We start from the raw sequence: 22,183 nt of genomic DNA, 5'->3' as shown, positions 1-22,183 counted from the left end.
CTTAAAGTGGCACCGTCCTGTCCTTCTGCCCCAGGGACCCTTCTAGTAGCCACAGGAATGAGCATGCCCTTGACCCCCTTGGGCCTCACTTTGCCCAGACTGTAAAGTCAGGGAGGGGTGTTAACTCCCAAGGATCTGTAACAATTAAATGCACTAAGTTTTGTGGCAATATGTCACAAACTATAGAGAGCCTACCACTACCGGGTATTATTTTTTTTAAGTTTATTTATTTTTGAGAGAAAGAGACAGCGCGTGAGTGGGTGAGGGGCAGGGAGAGAGGGAGACGCAGAATCGGAAGCAGGCTCCAGGCTCTGAGCTCTCAGCACAGAGCCTGACATGGGGCGCGAACTCATGAGCGGTGAGATCATGACCTGAGCTGAAGTCGGATGCTTAACCAGCTGAGCCACCCAGGCTCCCCACTACTGAGTATTATTTATTATCGTTGGTAACACGAGCAGGCTTTTGAAAGTGCTTACTGTATAGCTGGCATTGAGCCATGAATTCCTCACTACGATGAAGGTGGCAGGGAGGATAGACCGGGGGTGGTATGAATCCAGGAAGGCTTCCTGAAGGAGTAGGTTTCACAGTGAGTCTCTGAGAGACTGTGTGCGTGAGCCGGCAGAGAAGAGCCAATGCTCTGAGCCAAAGCTAGAGTTGACTGAAGACCAGCAGGTGGGTTTGGTGGAATGAGACGGGAAGAGGAAGCCTGGGGAGGTTCCGGGAGCCCGGAGCATCTGGCTGTAAAAGTTGGCTAAGCTAGGCCATGGGGGAGAGGAACATTCTTGAGCAAGAGCCTGGAGTTCTAGCAAAGAGAGACAGGGAGGGAAGAGACCAGGCTGAGTCTGAGATGAAAGGTCCTGCCCACAGCTCCCCGTGCACTGGGGCCAGGTCAGCCCCCATTAACCTGTTTGTTGTGCCCTGGAGGAGTGACATCTCTGAGCCCATGCTGGTGTCACCTGTCCTGGGAGGCAACGGGCCATGATGAATATCGTTCATTCCCCAGTGATTTGTACTCTGTGCCCCTACCCTCAGCCCAGACCAGCCTGGCTGGCTTCATGGCATATAATCCATCACCCTCCACAACAGCCTCTGATAACAAGCTATTTATCTTCCAGTGCCAAGACCTACCCAGACCGATGGGCACTGGTAGAGACAGATGGTGAGGGTGGGGTGGAGGGACCAGGACAGATGGATGGGCGTCTGGCCGGGGAGGCTGGCACTGAGCTGGGGCCTTTGGGGGTCCTCTCACACGCCAGGAGGAGGGAGAGGGTGGGTCCCCAGGGCCAAAGCTCATCATAGACTTGGCAACTCATAAAATCATGGCATGAAAGTGGCAATGCCAGAAAGTAATAGAATTATTGACTAGTGACATCGGAGACAAATGAAATGATATTGTTGACAAGGATCCAGGGTCATCAGTTCCTATCCCGTCTTAAGGTCCTGAACGTTAATAATAATTAACGATAGCTTATGGTTATTTAGTGCCTACTATGTGTCAGACCCCATTCTGAGTACTTCAATCTCATTCAGTCATCACAATAGTATTGTCAGGAAGTATTTTATCCTCATTTTACGGAAGAGGAACCTAAGGCTCAGAGAGGTTAAGTCACTTGCCCAAGCACACACAGTTACTCAGCCGTAGCCCCAAGATTTGAACCCAATGGGCTGCCCCGTATGTGGCTACCCGGAGAACCACGGTGCCCAGGGCCCGGGGTGGTCGGTCATCTGAGTGTGCAGAGTCACCCCTGCAGTTTCCCATACCCATAGTGGGTTTACACACAGCCCCCGATTTCCCTCAGGACCTACAATGTGCCTGGCACTGTACTAGGAGCCGGGAATGCAAAAATGGAGAGCCTGCAAACCCACGGGACAGGAGGCTCCCGCCCACTTGTCCTGATGAATCGCATACCCTGCGGAGGTATCTTTCTGTTCTGTCCAGCCCAAAACAAGGCAGCCCAACCACAAGGCGGCCGAAACAACACCAGGACTCTCTGCCTGCCCTCTGCCACCTTCCCCGTGCCGGCTGACCCGGGCGAAACCCCTGCACATTCATCCCGACTGCGCCTTCCTCTGAATGGACGAGCATGTGTGTTTCAGAGGCTTCCCGTGGGCCGCCCGGCTGCTCCCACTCTGGCGAGCCTTGGCCGAGTCCCTCTCTTGAGCTTAGACCTCACAACAGCGGGGCTGTCGCTAAGTGCCCACCTACTGTGGTTCATTCAGAAGCCGCTGATGGGAAGACCCAAAATAACTGGGGACAGGAACCAGATTCAGGTTACCTTCTGAAGGTATCTAGGATCTGCTGAGCGCTTTTGGACCCTGAGCCTGCTGGGAGAGGAATTATGTAATCAGGGGGGCGGGGGGGAGGAACCCGCACCCGATTGTGCACAAGCATTAAGTAGGCCACCTTCAAAGGGTTCTCATCATAACAGGCCCCCCAGGACCCTGATTCAGCAGGGATTTTGTCAGAGGCAGGGAGGAGCCCCCCACATGGTTCCTTTCCCCTCTTCCCTCCATTTGCATGGATTTGGGACAGTCTGACCGCAGTGCTCCAGTGAGTATCGGAGGGTGCATGTGTGGGGGTGGAGGAAGATGCAGGAAAGTTTTGTGCATTACTTTAGCCGGCTTAGCTCCACCCCTGCCTCCAGAACAAAACTCTGAAGGGATCTGGCTGCCTCAGGAAGGGGTGAGCCACCAAGTTATAGGAATGTTAACACTCCAGACATGCCAAGTACACGCTAGCCTCAGGGCCTCTGTGTTTGCTGTTACTTCTTCCTAGAACACTCTTCCCCCAGATGTGCACATGGCTCCCTCTCTCTCTTCCTGTAGGTCTGTCTGCCTAAATGTTGGCACCAAATTAAAATAGCTGTCCTGGCCGTCTTTATCTCCTTGTCCTGCTTGCTTTTTCTTCATAGCATTTCTCACTGCTTCACAGATATGTCTGTCTATCTGTCTGTCTGTTTGCCGCACCCCCTACCTCCCACCCCCAACTAAGAGCAGGGCACTTAGTTTATTCATTACTGTATTCTCAGCCCCTAAAACAGGTACTGTGTCCCCAGCTCCTAGAAAACTTCTTAGATGGTCGGTGAAAACTTGTTGAATAAAGAGCAAAATCATCGTTCCTCCCCATCTATAACTTAATTGGCCAGGAGGGGCGTCCTGGGACAGGGCGGTGTGGGGAGGAGTTGACTTAAAATAATAGCTCAGGCTTCCTGCACCTGGCTATTTGCAAGGCTGGGTTACTCCGGTCCAAACCGCTCCTCACCCCAGAACTATGATATCCAAGCGGGAAAACACCCGCCAGGAAAGCAGGAGGGATTGGGCGTTTGTGCCAGCGGGACCTGGAGGGGACATTGGCTCAAGAATCAGAGTCCAACAGCCCTGACCTCTAGGCCCGTGTAGCCCCCGTGCTGAGTGACACAGAAACTTCCCTTCCTTCCTTCTCCTAGGAGATCCACTCCCTCCCCGTCCCCAGCACCTCTGGAATTACTTCTCCCTGTACCTTTTCCTCCTGGCTTTCTGTCTGCCTTTCCCTGTTTTGCTCCCAGTGTCGTTGTCTTCTATTTCCTCTCTCCCCGCTCTCCGTCCCCACTTGCTGCCCCCCCCCCGCCCCCCCCCCCCTTCCGTCCCTTCAAGCGGTTAAAAGGATTGAATTAGCGGCGTGAATTTCCCGAAGCACCCTTCACACTGCAGGGTACACAGCAGTGTTCAACAAATGTTGCTTCCCCTGCCCGCCAAGTCCTACACACCCTTCCTTGGAGGCCCGGGCTCTGCCCGATCCTCAGGGACCACGTGTCCGCAGAGCGGTGAGCTGGAATCCCTGCGTGAGCCACCAAGGGCTGTGGCCCCAAGGAGGTAGAGCACTTTGCGGGAAGGCGGAAAGTCTGCTGTGCCAGGTTCCGCGCCTGAGGCCCTATTCGGCGCCTCCTCCTACCCTCGACCTCTGGGTCCCCGCCTCTCCTCTTCCAGCCTCCCTGTCCTCCTCTTTTACTGCCTATCCCTTCGTCCCTCCCCAGCAACCACAAGGCCAATCCCCTTAATTCTCCTACAGGGGTCTCCCAGCCTGAGCCCCGCCGCCGCTCCTGATTGGCCTTGTGCATCTGACCCCGCCCCGTCTGGCCACGCCCCCAAGCCACCGTCGGGCCCAGTTCGGGGGGGGGGGGGCCCAGGGGCCCCCGCTGGTAGGCTGGGTGGTGGCTTCTCTTCTTCCTTCCTGCAGCCTCTCCTTACCTTTCTTCCCGATTCGCACAGACGTTCATTCCCTCTAGGATTTTCTGGGCTCATCATGTAAAGGTCATGTCCCCCGCCTTCTGTGAGCTGCAGGGAGGAGGCAGGGAGAGAGAGTGGGAGAGAGGCCCTGAGCAAGCAGGGGCCAGAGATGGTGCAACCAAATGCTATGAGGGCCAGTGACCCAGACCGGGGACCACTCTGTGGTGCAGTGGGAAGAGCCCTGGGCAGGTGTCAACAGCCAGTGTTCAAACCCTACTTCTGCTTCCCAGTGTTTGTGGAACTCTGCATAAACAGTTTGACTGCTCGGGCCCCGGTTTCCTTCCCTGGGAAACGGAATGAGCACTCGTGTTAGCAGGCGGTGTGAGACCTGTAGTAGGTGCTACCGACTCCTAATCTATACCAGACTAGGGGCAAATAATGTCTGCTGTGTCCACTTCCACCGCATACCTCCCCACCAGCTGTGGAAGGGGCAGGGCTCTGGCCATTGGCTGGTACCTGGTCCTCGAGGTCAGAAGGGCCATCTGCCTAGTAGCCAGTTTCTGCCTTGGCTCTAGTCTGGCCCCGGCTGTGGCTCGTGTCCAGTCCTGCCTGCCCTCTGTTCTTTGCCAAAAGGGCTCCGGGGAAATGGCCAAGGCAGAAGAGAGAAGGACAGGGAGGGGGGTAGGATCTAGACCTTACACTGAGAGAGCACATTAGACAAGTTCCAGATGCTGCCACACGTGACATTCCATTTAGTCTCCCCCGTGCCCAGCTCAGGAGACACTGCGAATGAATGAGTGGGTGAGTGAAGGAACAACTGTCCGAGGAAGGTACAATGGTGTCGTTAAATCGGAGGGTATATGCAAAGTACCTGGCAGGTGCCTGGAGAACACAGCCCTCAAAAACGTTGCTCCCTTCCCTGCTGTCTCCTTGACTTTCTCCCCTCCCCTTATTGGCACAAAATGTGGCGTAGAAAGAATACGTGGGTTGGCGTCGAAAACACCCAGCTACGTTTCTTGGTTCTTTCGCTCATTGACTCATGACTTCGAGCAAGTCCCTTAGCTTCCCTGTGCCTCAGTTTCCTCATCTGTAAAAAGGGACTAAGGACATGGCAGGGTGGATGAGGATCAATGAAATAGACGAAGACGGGCCTTGAAAAGGCAGAGCATGGCCCATGATATTATCCCTCCCTCCCCATGGCCACTTGCCTCCAGCTTCCCCCTCCTCTAGGCTCAGCACTATAGGCACGACCCAGGAGAGATTAAAACCTCAACCTGCTTTCCTCACTCCCCTCCCCGGCCCCCCCCCCCCCCCCAGCAACCACTCACAGAGGCTCTACTGTGGCACAACACCAAGGCTTGGCCTGGCCCGCCATCTCCTCGTGTCCAGTCAGCCCCGATGCAGACTTCTTCCTCTTTCAATTAAACCACTTGGCCTCAAGGCCTCTGTCCCTAAGCCCTGATTCATAGGAACGCCTCTGAATAGCTTTGATGAGCAAGAAACACCAGCAGTGGGTACGAGTGCCACTCAGGAGTGCTAAAGGACACCACCCTAACCCAGGCTGTTTCCTGAGAGACTGAGTTACAGGCTAATCTGAGGAGGAGATGATGGCAGGTGGGCCCAGCCAGAGCTTGGCAGCTGCCGACGCCTGGCCCTGAAGAGGCTGCCCTTGCGTTGGTTCACGGCTCTCCCTGGTTTGCCCGTGCCTTCTTGTGCCAGTCTCCAGAATTATTAACCCCCTCCCATCAGGATGGGCACACTGGCTCTCAACAGGACTGGTGTGCCAACCTTATGTGGAAGAGGGCATCAAAAGGCAGAGAAGGAAGGGACAGCGTCAGGAGGGGTGCGAGGACCACCCTCGGCCCAGCCTCCACCCACTAGAGACCAAAAGCCTTCCTACTCATTCCAGAAGCATTACTGTGGCCCAGCTCTGCCCCAACAGACGCACATACATACACACACGCGCACGCTCCTCTCCAAAAAGCTCTTCAACAAAGGGAAAATATTGGGAAGGGGGTTTTGACGTGCTTTTTTGAGTCACAGACCTCTTTGAGAATCTAGTGAAGGCCACGGTCCCTGAGAATCTAGTGAAGGCCACGGTCCCTTTCCCAATTAAGATGCATGTATACACCAATTTTTTTTTTTTCATTTAATTTCAGAGTCTCTACAAACCCTTAAAGCTTCCAGTAGAGAAGACCTTCAAGGGTCTTGATGGCTGAGATTAAGAATTTCTGATCAGATCCAACTTCTTAATTTCACTCTAAAGACACGAAGGCTTAGAGAGAGCAAGCGACAGGCCTGTGGTCACACAGCAAATTAGTGGCGGAGCCCAGTCAAAAGCCGGTGTTCCAGGCTACTTCCCACTCCCGGAGGTGGTGTCTCCTTCCATTTTCTCCCCATAGTTCCCTTCTCGATCAGTCCTCTCTTAGGGCCCCGCACAGTCTAGAGCACAAACACTATGCATTCAGTAAGTGTGGTTATCAGGCCAGGGAGAAGCTGGGCCAACTTCGGAGCCAGAGCAGATGTGATTTGGTTCCGTACATGTGTGAGGGGGCTAGATCAAGGTTCCGGGCTGTTCCAGACTGTGAAGTCTCGGAGGTCCAATCTATACCAAATGAGGGGCCAAGAGAAGTGTCTTCAGGCTACAGAGCAGCAGAGCTGAAGCATCTCCAGCATTTTTTCTAAATGCCAGCCAAGACCTCAGCTTTTAACACCACCTTCAACTGTCTCTGTTCCTCCTCTACTCTAGAACCCACACTGGCTCCCTAGTGTCATAGCATCAAATTCAGATTGCTTTCCCTGATGTCTCCCCTGCATAGGGTGAGCTCGTCTCTACACTGGGGTCATTGCTCCCATCTTGTTCCCAGTTGATGGGTGAGTGTGGGCAGGTGGATAGGACACCGGAGTAGGGATCTTGCTCTGCCTCACCAGCTGTCTCTGCCCCCCAGGACTGCAATGCAATGCATCCGTGGACCTCATTGGCACCTGCTGGCCCCGGAGCCCTGCGGGGCAGCTGGTGGTTCGACCCTGCCCTGCCTATTTCTACGGTGTCCGCTACAACACCACAAGTAAGGAAGCCTCTGGAGGGCGGACCATCTGCCGAGGTGGGACAGGATGGGAAGAGCTTGGGACTTGTTGGGGGGAGGGGGGATAATAACGATAATGGCAATACCATAATACCTCTCATGGATACAACCACCATTTACCAAAGGCCAGCTCTGTGCTCTTTATTGCTAATTCCCATACTATCCCTGGAAGATGCTATATATAACTATACAGTTTTCATCATATACCGAGGCCTCCAAGGCTCAGAGAGGTTAGGGGACTTCCCCAAGTTCACCAGCTGGTAAGAGGTGAAGCTGGAGCTGGCCTGCACGTCTGTGTGACACTTTCTTCTGCAGTTGACAGACTGGGTTAGTTGGGATAAGCCTATCACAACCCTATGAGGTAGGGCAGGAATCTCCAGAATAGCCCCAACTTTGAGCTCAGAGAGGTTAGGAGGTCTGTCCGGGGCCCTGCAGACCAAACCCCTGCAGGGGGCTCAGTTTTAGGTCCACAGGCAGGGCGTTTGGCCTGGCATGCAAGCCCACAGGTCTGCTGGGAGTGGGGGAGAACTGCCCAGGGTCTGTTGGATACTCGATCCCCATGTAAACACCTCGCTACCCTGAGGCCCTGAGCCTCCACCTCCAGGCTTTGCAGCAACTTGCTACCCTACCTGTCACCCTCAGAACTAATTTGCTCTCCCCTGCCAATGACTCACAGCTCCTGCTTATCAGGAGGACAGCAGCTGTGGGCCAGGGGCCTTGTCCCATCTGAGGGGAGGGTGGGGGTCCCTAGGGGTGGGTTCTTGGGGCTGGTGAGCCTGAGCTCAGAGGCCCACGGGGGCACCGAGGGTGACCACAAACACCAGGTGGTTCACTCGGAGACTTGCCATGTGATCTTAACACATTTTCCCCCTCTTACGGCCCTTGGCCCCTGGTCTGACGATGGAGAAGGCTGGATAGCATGGCTTCTAAGACTTTGTTCAGCTCAGAACTCCCACATTCCTCCTTCTGCCCCCTCTCCTTTACCAGCTACATAAAGGGGTTAGGGTTGGTGGCTGCAACCAAGGAGGGGTGGGAAGTCCCTGGGGAGGCTTCCAGTTAGGGCGGGGAGCCAGTCCACACAGCTTCACGTGTCTGCAACCACATCTCGGACCCTGAGAGTAGAAAGACTGAGTGGGGGCGAGAAGTGTGGGTAGGGGGAAGGGCAGAAGGACCTAAGAAGAGAGCTCGGGGCTCGAGCTCGAGGCTCGGAGCCTAAAATTTAGTAGGGCCCATTTCACAATTAGGAAACTGAGGCAGAGGCTGACAGCCGTCTGAGGTCACAAAGCGCCAGGCAGGGCCACGGCTCCACTCACAATGCCACAATGCCCAGTCCTTCCGGAGCTCCCAGGAAGGAGGCGGCACTGGGGCTAGGCTGGTGCGTGGTGGGGACAGGGAGGCTGCTTCCAGGGAGAGAGAGGCCCTTCTGTGTCTCCACAGTTGCCAGATCCTTCAACTTCACCTCCAAAGTGATTTTCACGTCCAAGACTACTTTCCCTCCATCGCCGGGGCCATGGCCCCAGTCCAAGCATCTAACCCTGTCACACCCTTGCTTGGAGTCGAGCCTTCTGCGGCTCTCCATTGCCTCCATGGTCAAGTCCACACTCCTGAGTGGGGCCGGCCAGGCTCTCTGTGGCTACAGTCCTGCCACTCCCCATGAGCTCCGTCCACTCCTGTCTCCAAGGTGACTTGGCGTGACCCCAATAAAGGCGTTGGTGCCTGGGCACGTGCTGCTTGATTAGCCAGCCCTGCCTCAAGTGGAAGCCGGGAGTCCTGGGTTCTAGCCCCAGCTCCGCCCGTAACTGGGCCTCAGTTTCTCCACCTGCAGGATGGGAGGGAGGTTTGAGTGAGGTGCTCTCTCTGCTCCCTTGCTCTTCCCTCTCTGATCCCAGGAGAGGAGCTGGGCGATGGTCCCTGGACATGGAGGCGGGGCCAGAAGACTCCCCCAGCGCCAGAAAGATGAGGAATACGCCCGTGTAATCAGCAGTGACCGGGAACCCAGAATTGTACCTAATCGTTAGGCCCTAATTAATTCATTTGCTGATGAGGCACTGCCAGGACTTCCAAACCTTTTCCGAAATGCCCTTCCTCCTGCTGTATCTGATCTTCAAAGGGATGGGAAGCTTTTCCAAAAATAATCCATTTTCCCAAGACTCTCCGGGAGGACTGCTCAGCTCAGCAATTAAAGACAAGGAGGTCGCCTCCTCCCTGGCAACGACTGGCTGCGTGTTTCTTTTCAGGATCACCTCCTCCCTTCCCGCCAAAGCCTGCTCCCTCCGGATAACCTGTCCTGAGAGGGCTCCAGGCTGCCCCCCTCCCCGCCGCCGACACGCGGGGTGCCAAGGGGGAGCTTGAGTCAAGGAGGCATCTCTGTAACCCCAGCCAGTACCCACTCTGATAGGGATCAGTGACATGTCCTGAATCTCACAGAAGGTTATACGAGCAATAGTTCCGAGACAATAATAATGAAAATAATAGCTCACACTACGAGCCGGGTAGACCCCAAGCACTCAGCACATGTTACCTAAAAATGCTCGCTCAACCATCGAGGCAGGCGCCCTTGTGAAGTTTGTTCCTCTCTTGCAGATAAGGAAGCTGAGAGGTTGTGTGGCTTGCCCAAGGTCACGCAGTTAAGAAGGAGTGGTGCCAGGATTTGAACCGAGGCGGCCTGGGTTAAGAGCCATGCTCTTGCTTAAAGCAAGACCCCATCCCTGTCTCCCCTCCCCCACCCGCATGCCTCTGCCAACCCGATCTCTGCCCAAAGTCCCTTCCTTTGCAGACACCCCAGAGCAGCCTGTGGTCCCAGGCACATCCAGTCCGTGGTAGACACACTGGATTCCCCCTGGTTCCTTGCCTCCTTCCAGACCTTCCTGAAATCCTAGTCGCTGCGCCCTCAGCCCTCTGGTTGCTTATCCCTCATTTAGCAATTAGGAGAGAATCAGCAGCTCCTTCGCCAACTCTGCCCAAGGGCTCAGCTCAGCTGGGTAGGGAAGCTGGGCAGAGCTTGAAAAATGCATTTAGCTTCATTTCCCCACTGGCATGCAGAGCCCAGAGGGAGCACTTTGGAGAGACCTCAGCCTTGTGGTCCTGAAGGCCAGACCATGGCGCCCTCTTTCTGGGAGACAGGCACATCTCCCCCCCGCCCCCCACCGCCCACCCCATCATCTCACTCTTGTCCCGCTGCTGTCAGGCTTCAGCTCAGACCACAAGGCTGCTCCCCATCTCTTTAGAAGGTGACAGGTTCCGGGCCACAGTCCAGTGTGGTGGCTGCACAGACCCCCACACCTCCCGGGGCTGCCCTCCTGCCTTTTCCTCCAAGTGCTACGTGCCAGGCTGGGAGCTGGTTGTAGTGGATCCTGTGAGGGCCACCACCCGTGACATCCCCCAGCACACTCCTGCCACCTGTCACTTTCTGTCCTAAGAGGCCTTCACCTTGGAGGAGCCCACCACATGACCCTCCAGCATAAATCCTGCTGTAGAGCAACGTCACCACGAGGACCTTCCCCAACACCTGCTCTGCAAGCCCCACCCCATGTGAAACGTTTCTCAGAAGGGCACCTACCACATAATCTGTTGCCATATAAGGCCTTGCAAGGGGACAGCCACAGTAAGCTGGTCAAGCCTGCCCGTGGGCCAGTCCCGTGAACATGATCATGGCAACCTGGATGGGCAGAGCCTTGGTCCCACGGGCGGGCACTGGGGCCTTCACTGAGCCCCCAGTGGGGCCGGTGGGCAGAAAGGCAGGTGGCTTCTCTCCTCAACTTCAACCCCAGAGCCCCCAGCAAGCAGGCCCTTGTGTTGGCCCAGATGGATGGATAGATGGACAGCCCAATAGACAGACAGATGCCTGGGTTGCTCTTTGGGAGAGGAGCCCACGCATCACTCTGTCTCTCTCTCCTTTTTCCAGACAACGGCTACCGGGAGTGCCTGGCCAATGGCAGCTGGGCCGCCCGTGTGAACTACTCGGAATGTCAGGAGATCCTCAGTGGGGAGGTGAGTCTGCCCGTGTAGAGGGTGGGTCAGGCCCCAGCTCAGATCTGGGTCTGCTGCACGGGCACCCGACCCGTTGAGTGGCCATCTCCAGGGGAGGGGAGTCAAGAGGGCAGCCACCGGCTCTGACACAGAGGAGTTGGGTCCTTGTTCCTTCCTTCCTTCCGTCTGCATGCACTGGGACAGCTTTTCCTCCGTTCTCCACACCGCCCACCTGAGCTGCACATCCAGGTCCAGCCTGGGGGAGGGAAGTGGGGTCAGGAAACATAGTTGGGCCAGAAGAATTGGGCTTGCGGGATGGGGGAGAAGACCACTCAGCCTCGTGGGGAGCTCCTTACCTGGTGCCCAGTAGAGGAAGTGGAAGGAAAGGAGGCAGGGCTCACGGGCAAAAAGCCGGGTCAGCACACCTCTCGGAGCCCAGCTCACGCCCACAGGGGGATGCTGCGGGGGAGGCAGCGAAGGCAAGGCATCTTCAGCCCCCTGTTGCATCCCACCTTGACCTGCGGGTCTGCAAAGCCTGAGGCGGATGATGTGTCTCCAACTGTAGGTCGGGTGGCCAGCCTCCCGGCCTAAAACAAATAACCCTCCCCCACCCCTGAGGGGCAGGCGTCTGTCACCTTCTTGAACCTGAGCAAAGGTGGACAGCACAGCGGCTCCCAGCCTCCCCCCTGCGTTGGAGCCCCCCAAACGTCAGGAGAAGTTCATGGTCCACCCAAATCCCTCCTGCTCGAATTTAAGCCCGGTCCTTCTAGTTGGCTACCCTGTGGCTCCCACCCCGTCTGCCATGACAGGGGCCTGTCTCCCCCTCTCCACCAGTGGGGTTCAGGGCAGAAGGAGGACTGGGGAAACACCAGCTTCTCATCAGTCCCCTCTTTGGCAGTGTAACGGGGACAGCACGGGCTTTGGAGGTGGATGGTTTGGATTCTGATTCCAGCACACAAGCTATGTGACCCCAGGCAGGAGACTGAGCCTCACCAAGTCCCAGCTTCCTGGTCTGTGAAAGGGGTGGGGGTAATACAGTGTCTGCCCCCTAGTAGATGTCTGCCTGCGTCTTGGCCTTTGGAGGGCGCTCCATCCACCTGCCACCCTTCTGCCTCTCCTCTCACCTGCGGTGAGGGGGGTGGGGGGTCATTGGTGAGGAGACCGGTAACACAGCCACCCCTACCTCTGGTTACGGACTTGTTGGGAACACCCCCCCCCCCCCCCCCGCTTTCCCCGGCAGCTCCTGCTGGCCGGGTTGCCTGGCATTCTGGGTAATCAATTAATTTAATTACTGAAAATGCCATTCCCTTCTGCCAGCCTCTCGCCTCGCCAGACCCCTCCCCGCTCTCAAGACGCACCCCCCACCCCCCATCCACTCCCAAGCTATGGAGAAGAGGAAGAGAAAAGTCTCCAATTAATGGAGCAGCAGGCTTCTCACTCTGGGCCTGGGGCTAAGCCCTAATTAAGCACCAGCACCCTAGGGGATTGCAGATAATGGATTTGCAGAAGGTCTGTCTGTGAAGTGGGGCTTGCGAGGGCTCCCAGAGGCCAGGCCAGGGAGGAGACGGCCTACAGCCACCACCACCAGGGGACGAGCTCCCAACTAGTCCGTGGCCCAACCTGGGGCAATGGCACTGACCACCCCCCACCAGTGCCACCCTGCACTGGCCCCCGCTTTCCACACCAGCAGCCCCCTGACACTGTCTCCCTTCACTGCAGTGACATCCTCCCCCCCACTGCCCAGACTCATCCCCCCCCTCCCATGACACTTGTACACAATCTGCTCCCCTCCCCCACACTCTACTGAGCTGGGGAGCCTGGTCCTTGGGGCACATCGTGAGGTGACATGAAAGGGATTCTGGGCTTGTGGGCTGGGGCTCACTGCTCACAGTGATGCTAGTTGGACCAGAACTTCTGAAACGCTTAAGAATCACTGGGGCTTCTTGCTAAAACGAGGATTCAGACGTCTGACAGGGCTTCAGATTCTGTGTCTTCAGATTCCTGCAAGCTCCTGGGTGATGCTGGTGTCGCTGGTCTGGGGACCCCACTTGGAGGAACAAGGGGCTGGAGTGCCCACCGGTGGGGTGAGGGAGTAGCTTGGAAACCTGCTGGTGAGGAGGAGCCACAGAGCAGGACGGCCCGGGGGCCGGAGAGACACCAGGGCTGGGATACTGGACGAGAGCAGTGGGGACCCGGCAGGGAGGATGCACTGAGTCATCCTGAACAGGCATCGGGACAGGTCTGACTCTGCCACCGTTGGGGACAAGGTGTGTCTTGCAGAGTCTGGTGGAAGTCGGCCGGGCGCTCGTTACTTACTGGATTCTGGTCACTGAGGGTGCGGTGGAGGGGCCGCTGCCCTAGGGCCACACTGTGCCACCTTCCTCAGGGCACCAGCCGGCCCTAGGTCTCCAAGGGGAACAGGGACAGGGTGCTGGTCAGGTGCCCAGGGACTGGCTGTGTCCGTTGTCCTTCAGGTGTCCTGGCCGCTTCTGCAGTTAATGGTGGCTATCTCCCAGGTGTCATTGGGGTCCCTTGAAGTATCACTAGACATCTCAGGATATTGCTGGCCGTTCTCTGTGGGTGTCATTGACCACGTCTCAGTATTCCTGACCATGTCGAAGGGTGTCCAGCTGTCTCTTGAGCGGCTGGTAGGTCTCCTGGTAATGCTGGCCATCTCTTGGGGTGGCCCTGCCGTGTCTCAGGCAGTCTCCTTGGGCTCTCTGCCCTGTCACCTCACAGGCTGCCCTTTCTCAGGCTGCATCAGGCTGGTGTGGCAGGAGGCAGCACAGGGCCTTGTAGCCGGAGGAGTCACCCAGAGGCGGCCCCCATGAATGGTTTGGCCCAGTTTTCATCCTCGGGGGAGTAAGCCTCTCATTAGCCCCTCCGAGGGTCCTGGGCGTCTGTTTTCAGTCCCTGCTTGTCTCCTGGAAAGGCACCGTGGGGTAGAGGGGAGGAGAGGTCTCTAAGGCGACTTGGATTCCCATTGCTGGCCAGGCAGCTTGGGCTGATCACGCAGCCTCTTCAGCTGGAGAAACAGAGACAGAAGGACAGCCTCAGAGGGCCACTGTGAGAAAGGAAAGCAGTGACATCTGTAAAGCACCTGGCACAGTGCCCAGCACACAGTAGGTGCTTAATAAATCCCACTCATCCCTCCTCCAACCAAACGACCCAGGGTCAACCTGCTGTGGGGGTCCAGGGGCGGGTGTGGCTGATGGCAGGTGGCGGTGAAGGGGTTCCCTGCATGTCCTGTTCATGCTGCCCACCTGGGCAAGTGAGCAAAGCTGGGGCATCACGCCGTTCTAGCTCCACAGGTACTGTTATCACCCAGGGGCTTCGCCGCACGGATTTGTGGGAAATTTTTTTTAATTTTTTTTTTAACGTTTATTTATTTTTGAGACAGAGAGAGACAGAGCATGAGTGGGGGAGGGTCAGAGAGAGAGGGAGACACAGAATCCGAAACAGGCTCCAGGCTCCGAGCTGTCAGCACACAGACCGACGTGGGGCTCGAACTCACGGACCGCGAGATCGTGACCTGAGCCGAAGTCGGACGCTCAACCCACTGAGCCACCCAGGCGCCCCTGATTTGTGGGAAATTTAATGAAAGGAAATTAAGTACAAGCTCCAGACAGGCTGCATGTGTGCATATCTTCTGGAGTCTCTGGGTTTGGCTCTATGCCAGACTCTCAGAGACCCTTCCCATCTCCACGGTGCCAACAGATACCCTCTGCTCCCCTTCTCCCCCCACCCTCTCTCCCACTTCTCTGTCTGCCCCCGCCTCTCTCTTGTCTGTCCCCATTTATACTTCAGTGGGTCTCAACCCTTCTGAGCTTGAGCCGCTAATGTGGTTTCCTGCCATGTTCCAAACCAGCCCCTTAGAACAAGAGCTTCCTGGGCCTTCCGGACCTCAGAGGTTTTCAGTGAGGACGTGCCTTCAGGAGGGGTGTGGTGGGCTCTGGGAAGAGCAGGGGAGGGAGGGCTTGGCCTCTTCTCGGGTGCCTGCTAGGTGGCCGGCTGCAGAGGTACATCCTTTGTTCTTGGGTGAGTGAGTTTGGGCCTCAGTTTCCTCATCTGGAAAGTGAGTAGGGCTGGACTCGATCCCTTAGGACCAGCTCTGATGCCCATGGATTCTGGAATTCCGACGGGAAGGTCTGTGGAGAGCCAGGAGCTCTTCAGTAGCTCTAAAAGGTTGAACGTGACCTTTGTGAACTTACTCATGGCCTGGCCCCACCCCAGGACCCAAGAAGGGGAGGGGAGGGAGGTGCTAACAGGGACCCCCTCACACCCCCGCCCTTTGCAAAGCCGGTTGCTTTTCAACAAAATTTGTCCTTCCTTCACACAGTGATGGAGCTCTACCGTGTGCCCCTCTCGGGACCCAGGAAAGGGTGAAGAGGGGCTTTGCTCTTGGGGGGCAGAATCTGCATAGAGCTGGGCAATGGGGACCACGAGTCCCCCATGATGGCGTGGGGCCCACATCTGCAGTCTCAGCACCTTGCCAGTCTGCACGTGCTGGTTAAGAGATGCTTTGAGGCTGAGGGACCTTGAATGAGTCAACATACTTCTAGGCCTGTTTTTCTGCAAAATAAGGTATAGACTCCCTTCCAGCTCCTCTACATGGTGGCCTTAATGGGTTGAGGAGACAAGAGATACGAAAACACTCTGGACGTGGAAAGGCTTCATGCCTCAGGGAGCTTACTTACTCCGGAAAGAAGAGACCACAGCACTTCTCAGCTTCCTTTATTTTATGCAGTGGTAACACTGAGGCGGGGGGTTGGGGGGGGCTTCATTATAATCTTGGGAAGGGGTCCCATTCATTCCCAGCAGACCCCCTGGACCAGGGGTAGGACCTGGAAAGTGCGTTATGGAGCCTAGAGAGTTCTTATGGTCTGTAATGATTCTGTGGATGCAACTGCCCTTCCTTCCGTGGCCACTAGGGGCAGGTTCCCTCCGCGAGGAGGGATTCTGGGTAATCAAAGAGATGATGGCTCAACTTAGAAGTGGAGGAGGGGCGCCTGGGTGGCTCAGTCAGTGAAAGTGTCTGTCTCTTGATCTCACAGTTCATGAGTTCAAGCCCCACGTGGATCTCTGTGCTGATGGTGCAGGGCCTGCTTGAGATTCTGTCTCTCCTTCTCTCTGCCCCTCCCCTGCTTGTGCTCTCTCTCTCTCTCCCTAATAAATAAACTTAATAAACTTTTTAAAAAAAAAGAAATGGATGAGGAAAAAAGTCCTAGAGGGTTGGTGTCCGTGCCCAAGAGGGTCACCTGGGGATCGAAAAGAATGGAACTGTGAGGGCTGTGCACACGTCTTCATTTACGTGGAGCAGGGAACCCTGTGTGATGTGGAGACCCGAGTTAGCTGGGATTTGTCTAATAGCACGGAGCAGTGGGCAGAGCATGGGATTCAGGGACAGATAGACAGACACAGTCTCAAACTGGACGGCCCTGCTCCAGGGCCATGCTTGACCATAGTCAGGGCTCAGGAAGGCGAATAACTATTATCATTATCAACCCCGTCTCGGCCACCTAAGGGGGCTATCCTCACGTGTCCAGTGGGTGCAGGGGTGCAGCTATGTGGGAGCCTCACGTCTGTCCCTCTCTCCTACCTCAGAAGAAAAGCAAGGTACACTACCATGTCGCTGTCATCATCAACTACCTGGGCCACTGCGTCTCTCTGGTGGCCCTCCTGGTGGCCTTTGTCCTCTTTCTGCGGCTCAGGTGAGAAAGACTCAGTGCTGGCCCCAGGCCCTGAGCAGGGTACAGAAGTAAGATGCCGGAGGGCCGGCACTGGGCAGAGAGCACTGGGCGCCCTGCCCCCTCGCCTCGGTGGGAGGTGGTGACAGATACGGGAGCCCTAGGTCTCTTGGAGCCTCTGGCAGGGTCATTTCTGCCCCCCCCCCCCCCAGCCCAGTAACTGCTACGGGGCTCACCTTAGGCCACCCACACCCTTGCCAAGATGCACCCATTTGGGAGGCCAGGAAGGTGGAGGCCTTTGAGCTTGGACTTGCCTGGGTCCAGAACTACTGCCAAGGACGCAGGTGGCAATGCCAGGCAGGTCTGTGCCAGGAATGGGGGCAGGAGCAGGAGCTGAGCATCAGGCCTGAAGGCTCAGAGGGAGTCATCCCACTGGAAACCTCTTATGTTTTGTGTTTGCTGACCCGGGAGCTGCGGGGAGGGGAGGGGGCCATGGGAGGCACCCCCTTCAGCAGCCCCGGGTCCCTGGAGCACTGGCAGTGTGGCCAGCTCCGCCACCAAGCTTAGGTCTGGGTGGGTTTCAGGTCGGAAGGGCCCTGGGGGCATCCGGAGGGCCCCTGCCACCCTCCTGGTATGACACAGCCGGTCAGCCCTGCCCTCGCTTTCCCCATCCATACGCCTGGGCTGGAGTGACGCTGGCGGCCTGTCCCTCATCTCTCCTTTCCTCCCCTGGTTCCTGTCACCGCCCCCCCCCCCGCTGCCCCCCAGGAGCATCCGGTGCCTGCGAAACATCATCCATTGGAACCTCGTCTCGGCCTTCATCCTGCGCAATGCCACGTGGTTTGTGGTCCAGCTCACCATGAGCCCCGAAGTCCACCAGAGCAATGTGGTGTGTCCTGGGGGGGCAGGCCCACGGTCAGGGGAAGGGTCTGGGTGGGACTGCCCTGGTGGGAAAGGGGCCCAGTAAAACAGGAGCGGTTCCCTGGGCAGGGGCGGCGAGGGGGGGGGGGGGTTGAATTTGGCCGATAGGAGGCGCCAAGCCCAGGGTGGGGTGCCGCCACTGCCACACCCCTGTCCCCCATCTCAGTGTCATCTCTGGGTGGGGGTGGGGCGGCAGGGCTGGTGCAGGTTGGTGACAGCCGCCTACAACTACTTCCACGTGACCAACTTCTTCTGGATGTTCGGGGAGGGCTGCTACCTGCACACGGCCATCGTGCTCACCTACTCCACCGACCGGCTGCGCAAGTGGATGTTCATCTGCATCGGCTGGGGTGAGCGCACAGGCCCCCTGCCCCAGCCGGGCTCCCCGCTCCTCACCCAGATCTGACCAGCTGGCTGGGGCAGGGGAGAGCTGGGAGACCGGAGCCAGGTCAGGGCGGTGGGGTGAGCACCATTTGGGGATGGGGGGCAGCAGGAACACCCTGAAGGAGGCATGCTGGGCAAGTGAGTATGAGCTCGACCCTGGGGAACCCCTGCCCACTTCTAGACCCTGGGCTGCCCTGGGGTCCTCCAGCCCTGCGTCCTCCAGACCCCACCGATGGGCTCTGTGACAGCCAGTCTCTCCCCAGGTGTGCCTTTCCCCATCATCGTGGCCTGGGCCATTGGGAAGCTGTACTACGACAATGAGAAGTGAGTCACCTCCTGCCCTTCGCTGCCCTCAGGGCCCCCTGAGCCCCGAGGTCCAGTCTCCTGGCCCAGCTCTGCCTGACATTCCCCGAGGACCTTCGGCCACATCACCTGCCCAGTCAGGGTCATTATTCGTCCATACAGGGAGAGTGCTGGGGGCTGGACTCAGTCCAAGGATCCCTAGCAGTGCTGTGCTCTAGGTGAGGCTGGATGGGTAAATTCAGGCTCCTGTATCCGTCTTGCGATTTCACGCCATATAGAACAGCATAAGTGTCCCTGGAAGTCTCTGGAGTCAGATTGCCCAGGTTCTGAATCATGGACCCGTCATTAAGTAGTTATATGGCCTTGGGCTAGTTATTCCAGCGTGCCTCAGTTTCCTCATTTGTAAAATGGGCATCCTAACAACAGTGCCTCCCGCAAAGGGTTTTTGTGGGGATGACACGAGTTCCTGTATATGGAAGCATTTAGAATAATGTCTGGCACTAAAAATATTAAGACTTGTTTTACAAAAGATTCCATGGGTTTTGTAGAAATTAATCTTGATGATCTCATAGGGTCCTTCCAGCCTCCAGCTCTGACGTCCTGAGATGACTTTGGTCTCGGGTGTTCCCAATTGCCCCTGAAAATTAGACTTCTGCTGCAGTGATTCTCAGCCTTGGCTCATGTTGGAGTCATCCAGGAAGCTTTAAAAAGTCCGAACGCCCAGGCTTGACCTCCCAAGGGTGGGACGCTTACATCTGGTGGTGGTCTGGAGTGTGAGCACCGGGGATTTTAGGGGCTAAGATTGAGAATCACTGAGAGAGAGAGGCAGAAAATATGGTTATAGACAGCCTGGGAGGTGCCAGCACCTTCCATGCCAAAGCGTTCTCAGGGGCCCATTGTCTGAGTGGGGTTCCAGCTGATCTCCATCACAGTGACAAGTCCCCCCTCCGCCCTCCTAGAGGGGAGGGGGCCGCCCACAACCTCACTGGGCTGGACAAGGAGCCTGGAAAATGATACTCATATTTACCAGGCTGATCCTTCCTGACTCCGCCCGGCGGGCTCTCCCTTCGTTGGCACAGCGGGCAGGGTGGGGGCCTGGGCTGGGAGAGCGGCCAGCTGCAGACACAGCTGGGGGGCCTGGCAGTAACGCTCCGGATGTTGGGGTCCGGCGCAGGAGCATCGTAAACCCTGGGCGATGGTGCCTGTGCCCGCAGGTGGGCAAGTGATTGCAGGCGAGGACAGGAAGACCCAGTGTGTGTGAGTCTGCGTCTTGGGGGGAAAAAGGACGCCTGGCTTAAGAAAGTCAGTCTGAGTGGCTCTGGAGCGCCATCTAGTGGTAAGGTGCTGACACTGCAGCAGAAGGGATCCAGGTGTGAGACGCCGGAAAGAATTTGTAGACCCTGGGGTTAAGGTCTAGACCTGGCCCCAGACGGCTTGCATTTGGTCTCCCCGGTGTCTTTCGAAACCTTGAGTTTGTTTCAAACCTTTAAAAGGTCAAGAGGTTTCACATAAAAATCTCAGCGTCTGGTTTATGGAAGCATCATGAGATCCAGGCACCGTGGGTCTGTATACCCTGGGGGCCGTTGTCTCTGCACAAGGACATGGGACTTCCCATGTGCCCCATCCCCCACCCCCCAAGAGATTTCTGGAGGGACATTCAAGAAGATGAAAAGCGGTTCTGCCTCTCCAGCAGGTGGAGCCTGTGGAATCTCTGCCTTGAGGCTGCAATTAAACAGATTCAGAGGTCATTGGCTGTTGGGGAACCGCTGCGTGACAGGGGCAGAGAACCACTAGTCAGTGGGCTTGTGCCAGAGCCACAGTGGGGACAGAGGGGAGCAGTGGTGTGCTGAGCCCTTGCCTGTGCCGCTCTGTGCTCTGGTCCACAATTGCCCTCCGTGCCACATTGCGTGTATCCAGCTTTACATCTCATAATAGCGTGGTGTCCATTCTGCAGATGGAATAACTGAGGCACTGTGGTGGAATCTTGACCTTCTGCCAGGGTTGGAATCGAGGCACCCAGATCCTGGCTTCTGGCCCCAGTCCTGCCCTGGCCAAGCACCGCCCCTCCCCATGCCACCGAACCGGACCCAGAGGGCCTCCCCCCTTACCTTCTCTCTGTGGCTTTCTAGGTGCTGGTTTGGCAAAAGGCCTGGGGTATACACTGACTACATCTACCAGGGCCCTATGATCTTGGTCCTGCTGGTAAGAACCTGGGTGGGGGGGGGGCAGGAGAGAAGGGTGCCTCCTGTGGACTGACAGGGTCCCCGTGCCTAGAGGCGGGGGCACGGGGCCAGGAATGTGTAAGCATGAACGAAGGTGGAGGGAGAGAAGCAGGGGCACCAAGAGCAGACTTGAGACAGCCGAGGCCCTGCCCCGTCCACCCGCCCTCCCCCCAACATTTTGCACACACACACACACACACACACACACGCGCGCCCACACCATCCCACCGTGTGCTCAAATTACAGATCAATTTTATCTTCCTTTTCAACATCGTCCGCATTCTCATGACCAAACTCCGGGCGTCCACCACATCTGAGACCATTCAGTACAGGTAACCCGGCCCGCCTCCCTCCCCCAATCCTGGGGGCTTCAGAGAGCCCAGCCTCTGACCCAGGGTCTCCCCCCGACAGGTCTGACAGTCCCTCCCGAAACCCCGGCTCCCCATCTCAGACATTCCTGGGAACCCGGCACCCTGCCCCCAGACCCAGCCCTCTTCACCACCCGTCCCGGGATGGGCTGTGACTCTGGGCCTCCCCACCCCGCCTCACCTCAGGAAGGCTGTGAAGGCCACTCTGGTGCTGCTTCCCCTCCTGGGCATCACGTACATGCTGTTCTTTGTGAACCCCGGGGAGGACGAGGTCTCCCGGGTCGTCTTCATCTACTTCAACTCCTTCCTAGAATCCTTCCAGGTACCACCACCCGCCCCTCGCTCTGGCCCTGGCTGTCCCCCGACCTCCTGCAGTGGGGATTCTTCCAGGCAGGGCTCTGGAGGGGCAGGAGGCTCTGGAGAGGAAGGGGGTGGTGGCCTGGAGGTTGGGTGGGGCCACACCTACCGCAGGCCCTTGACCCACCTTCTCTGTCCACCCCAGGGGTTCTTCGTGTCTGTATTCTACTGTTTCCTCAACAGTGAGGTAAGGACGCCGGGGTCCCAGAGCTCAGGATGGAGGGGGCCTGTTGGGACCCGAGATTGTCTGCAGCCCCCTCCTGCCCTCCACGTGCCAGCCATCTCTTCCCCGCCCCTGGGTCCCTAATGGGGATGCTGCAGGCAGCCGCAGGAGGGTCCCCGCCACCTGCCCACTCTGCTCCTGGAGTGACAAGCCCACTCCTTTGCCCCCATAGGCATTTGGCACAGCCAAGGCTTCAGCCTCATCAATGAGTCTATGAAAAGGCTTGTTGAAACCAGGAAGGGCTGAGCCCTTGGGCAGGGCGTGCATGCATGCTGAAGGTAGGAACTCTTCACGGCAAAGGCCGTATGATGCCTTCGTGCGGATGAGCAAAGGGCACCCCTCCTCTAACAAATCTGCAAATAAACAACATTGGCGATGTGAAGGTCACCACCTCCCGGGTGGCCCGTGCATTTCACACCTGCATCCCGAGCACCTGTGGACCCATCACACGTACAGC

At 57.1% G+C, this 22,183-nt stretch overlaps 1 protein-coding gene across 3 annotated transcripts in view; it reads left to right on the top strand.

The window, feature by feature from the left end:
* Positions 1-22,183, top strand: part of CRHR1 (corticotropin releasing hormone receptor 1) — a 45,672-nt gene that overhangs the window by 22,103 nt on the left and 1,386 nt on the right. Inside the window, exons 3-12 of one of the 3 annotated variants that reach the window (XM_040460042.1) lie at positions 7,155-7,310; positions 11,197-11,282; positions 16,866-16,972; positions 17,717-17,837; positions 18,066-18,219; positions 18,517-18,577; positions 20,686-20,758; positions 21,025-21,110; positions 21,333-21,468; positions 21,649-21,690. In XM_040460042.1, the coding sequence (XP_040315976.1) occupies positions 7,155-7,310; positions 11,197-11,282; positions 16,866-16,972; positions 17,717-17,837; positions 18,066-18,219; positions 18,517-18,577; positions 20,686-20,758; positions 21,025-21,110; positions 21,333-21,468; positions 21,649-21,690 (1,022 nt within the window). The other 2 variants (XM_040460043.1, XM_040460044.1) reach the window with 2 other exon arrangements.

The sequence above is a fragment of the Herpailurus yagouaroundi genome, unplaced genomic scaffold, assembly GCF_014898765.1.
Source record: "Herpailurus yagouaroundi ecotype Mexico unplaced genomic scaffold, PumYag 247, whole genome shotgun sequence".
Lineage (NCBI taxonomy): Eukaryota > Metazoa > Chordata > Mammalia > Carnivora > Felidae > Herpailurus > Herpailurus yagouaroundi.
The sequence above is the reverse complement of the archived record's forward strand: the minus strand, read 5'-3'. Positions and strand labels throughout refer to the sequence as shown.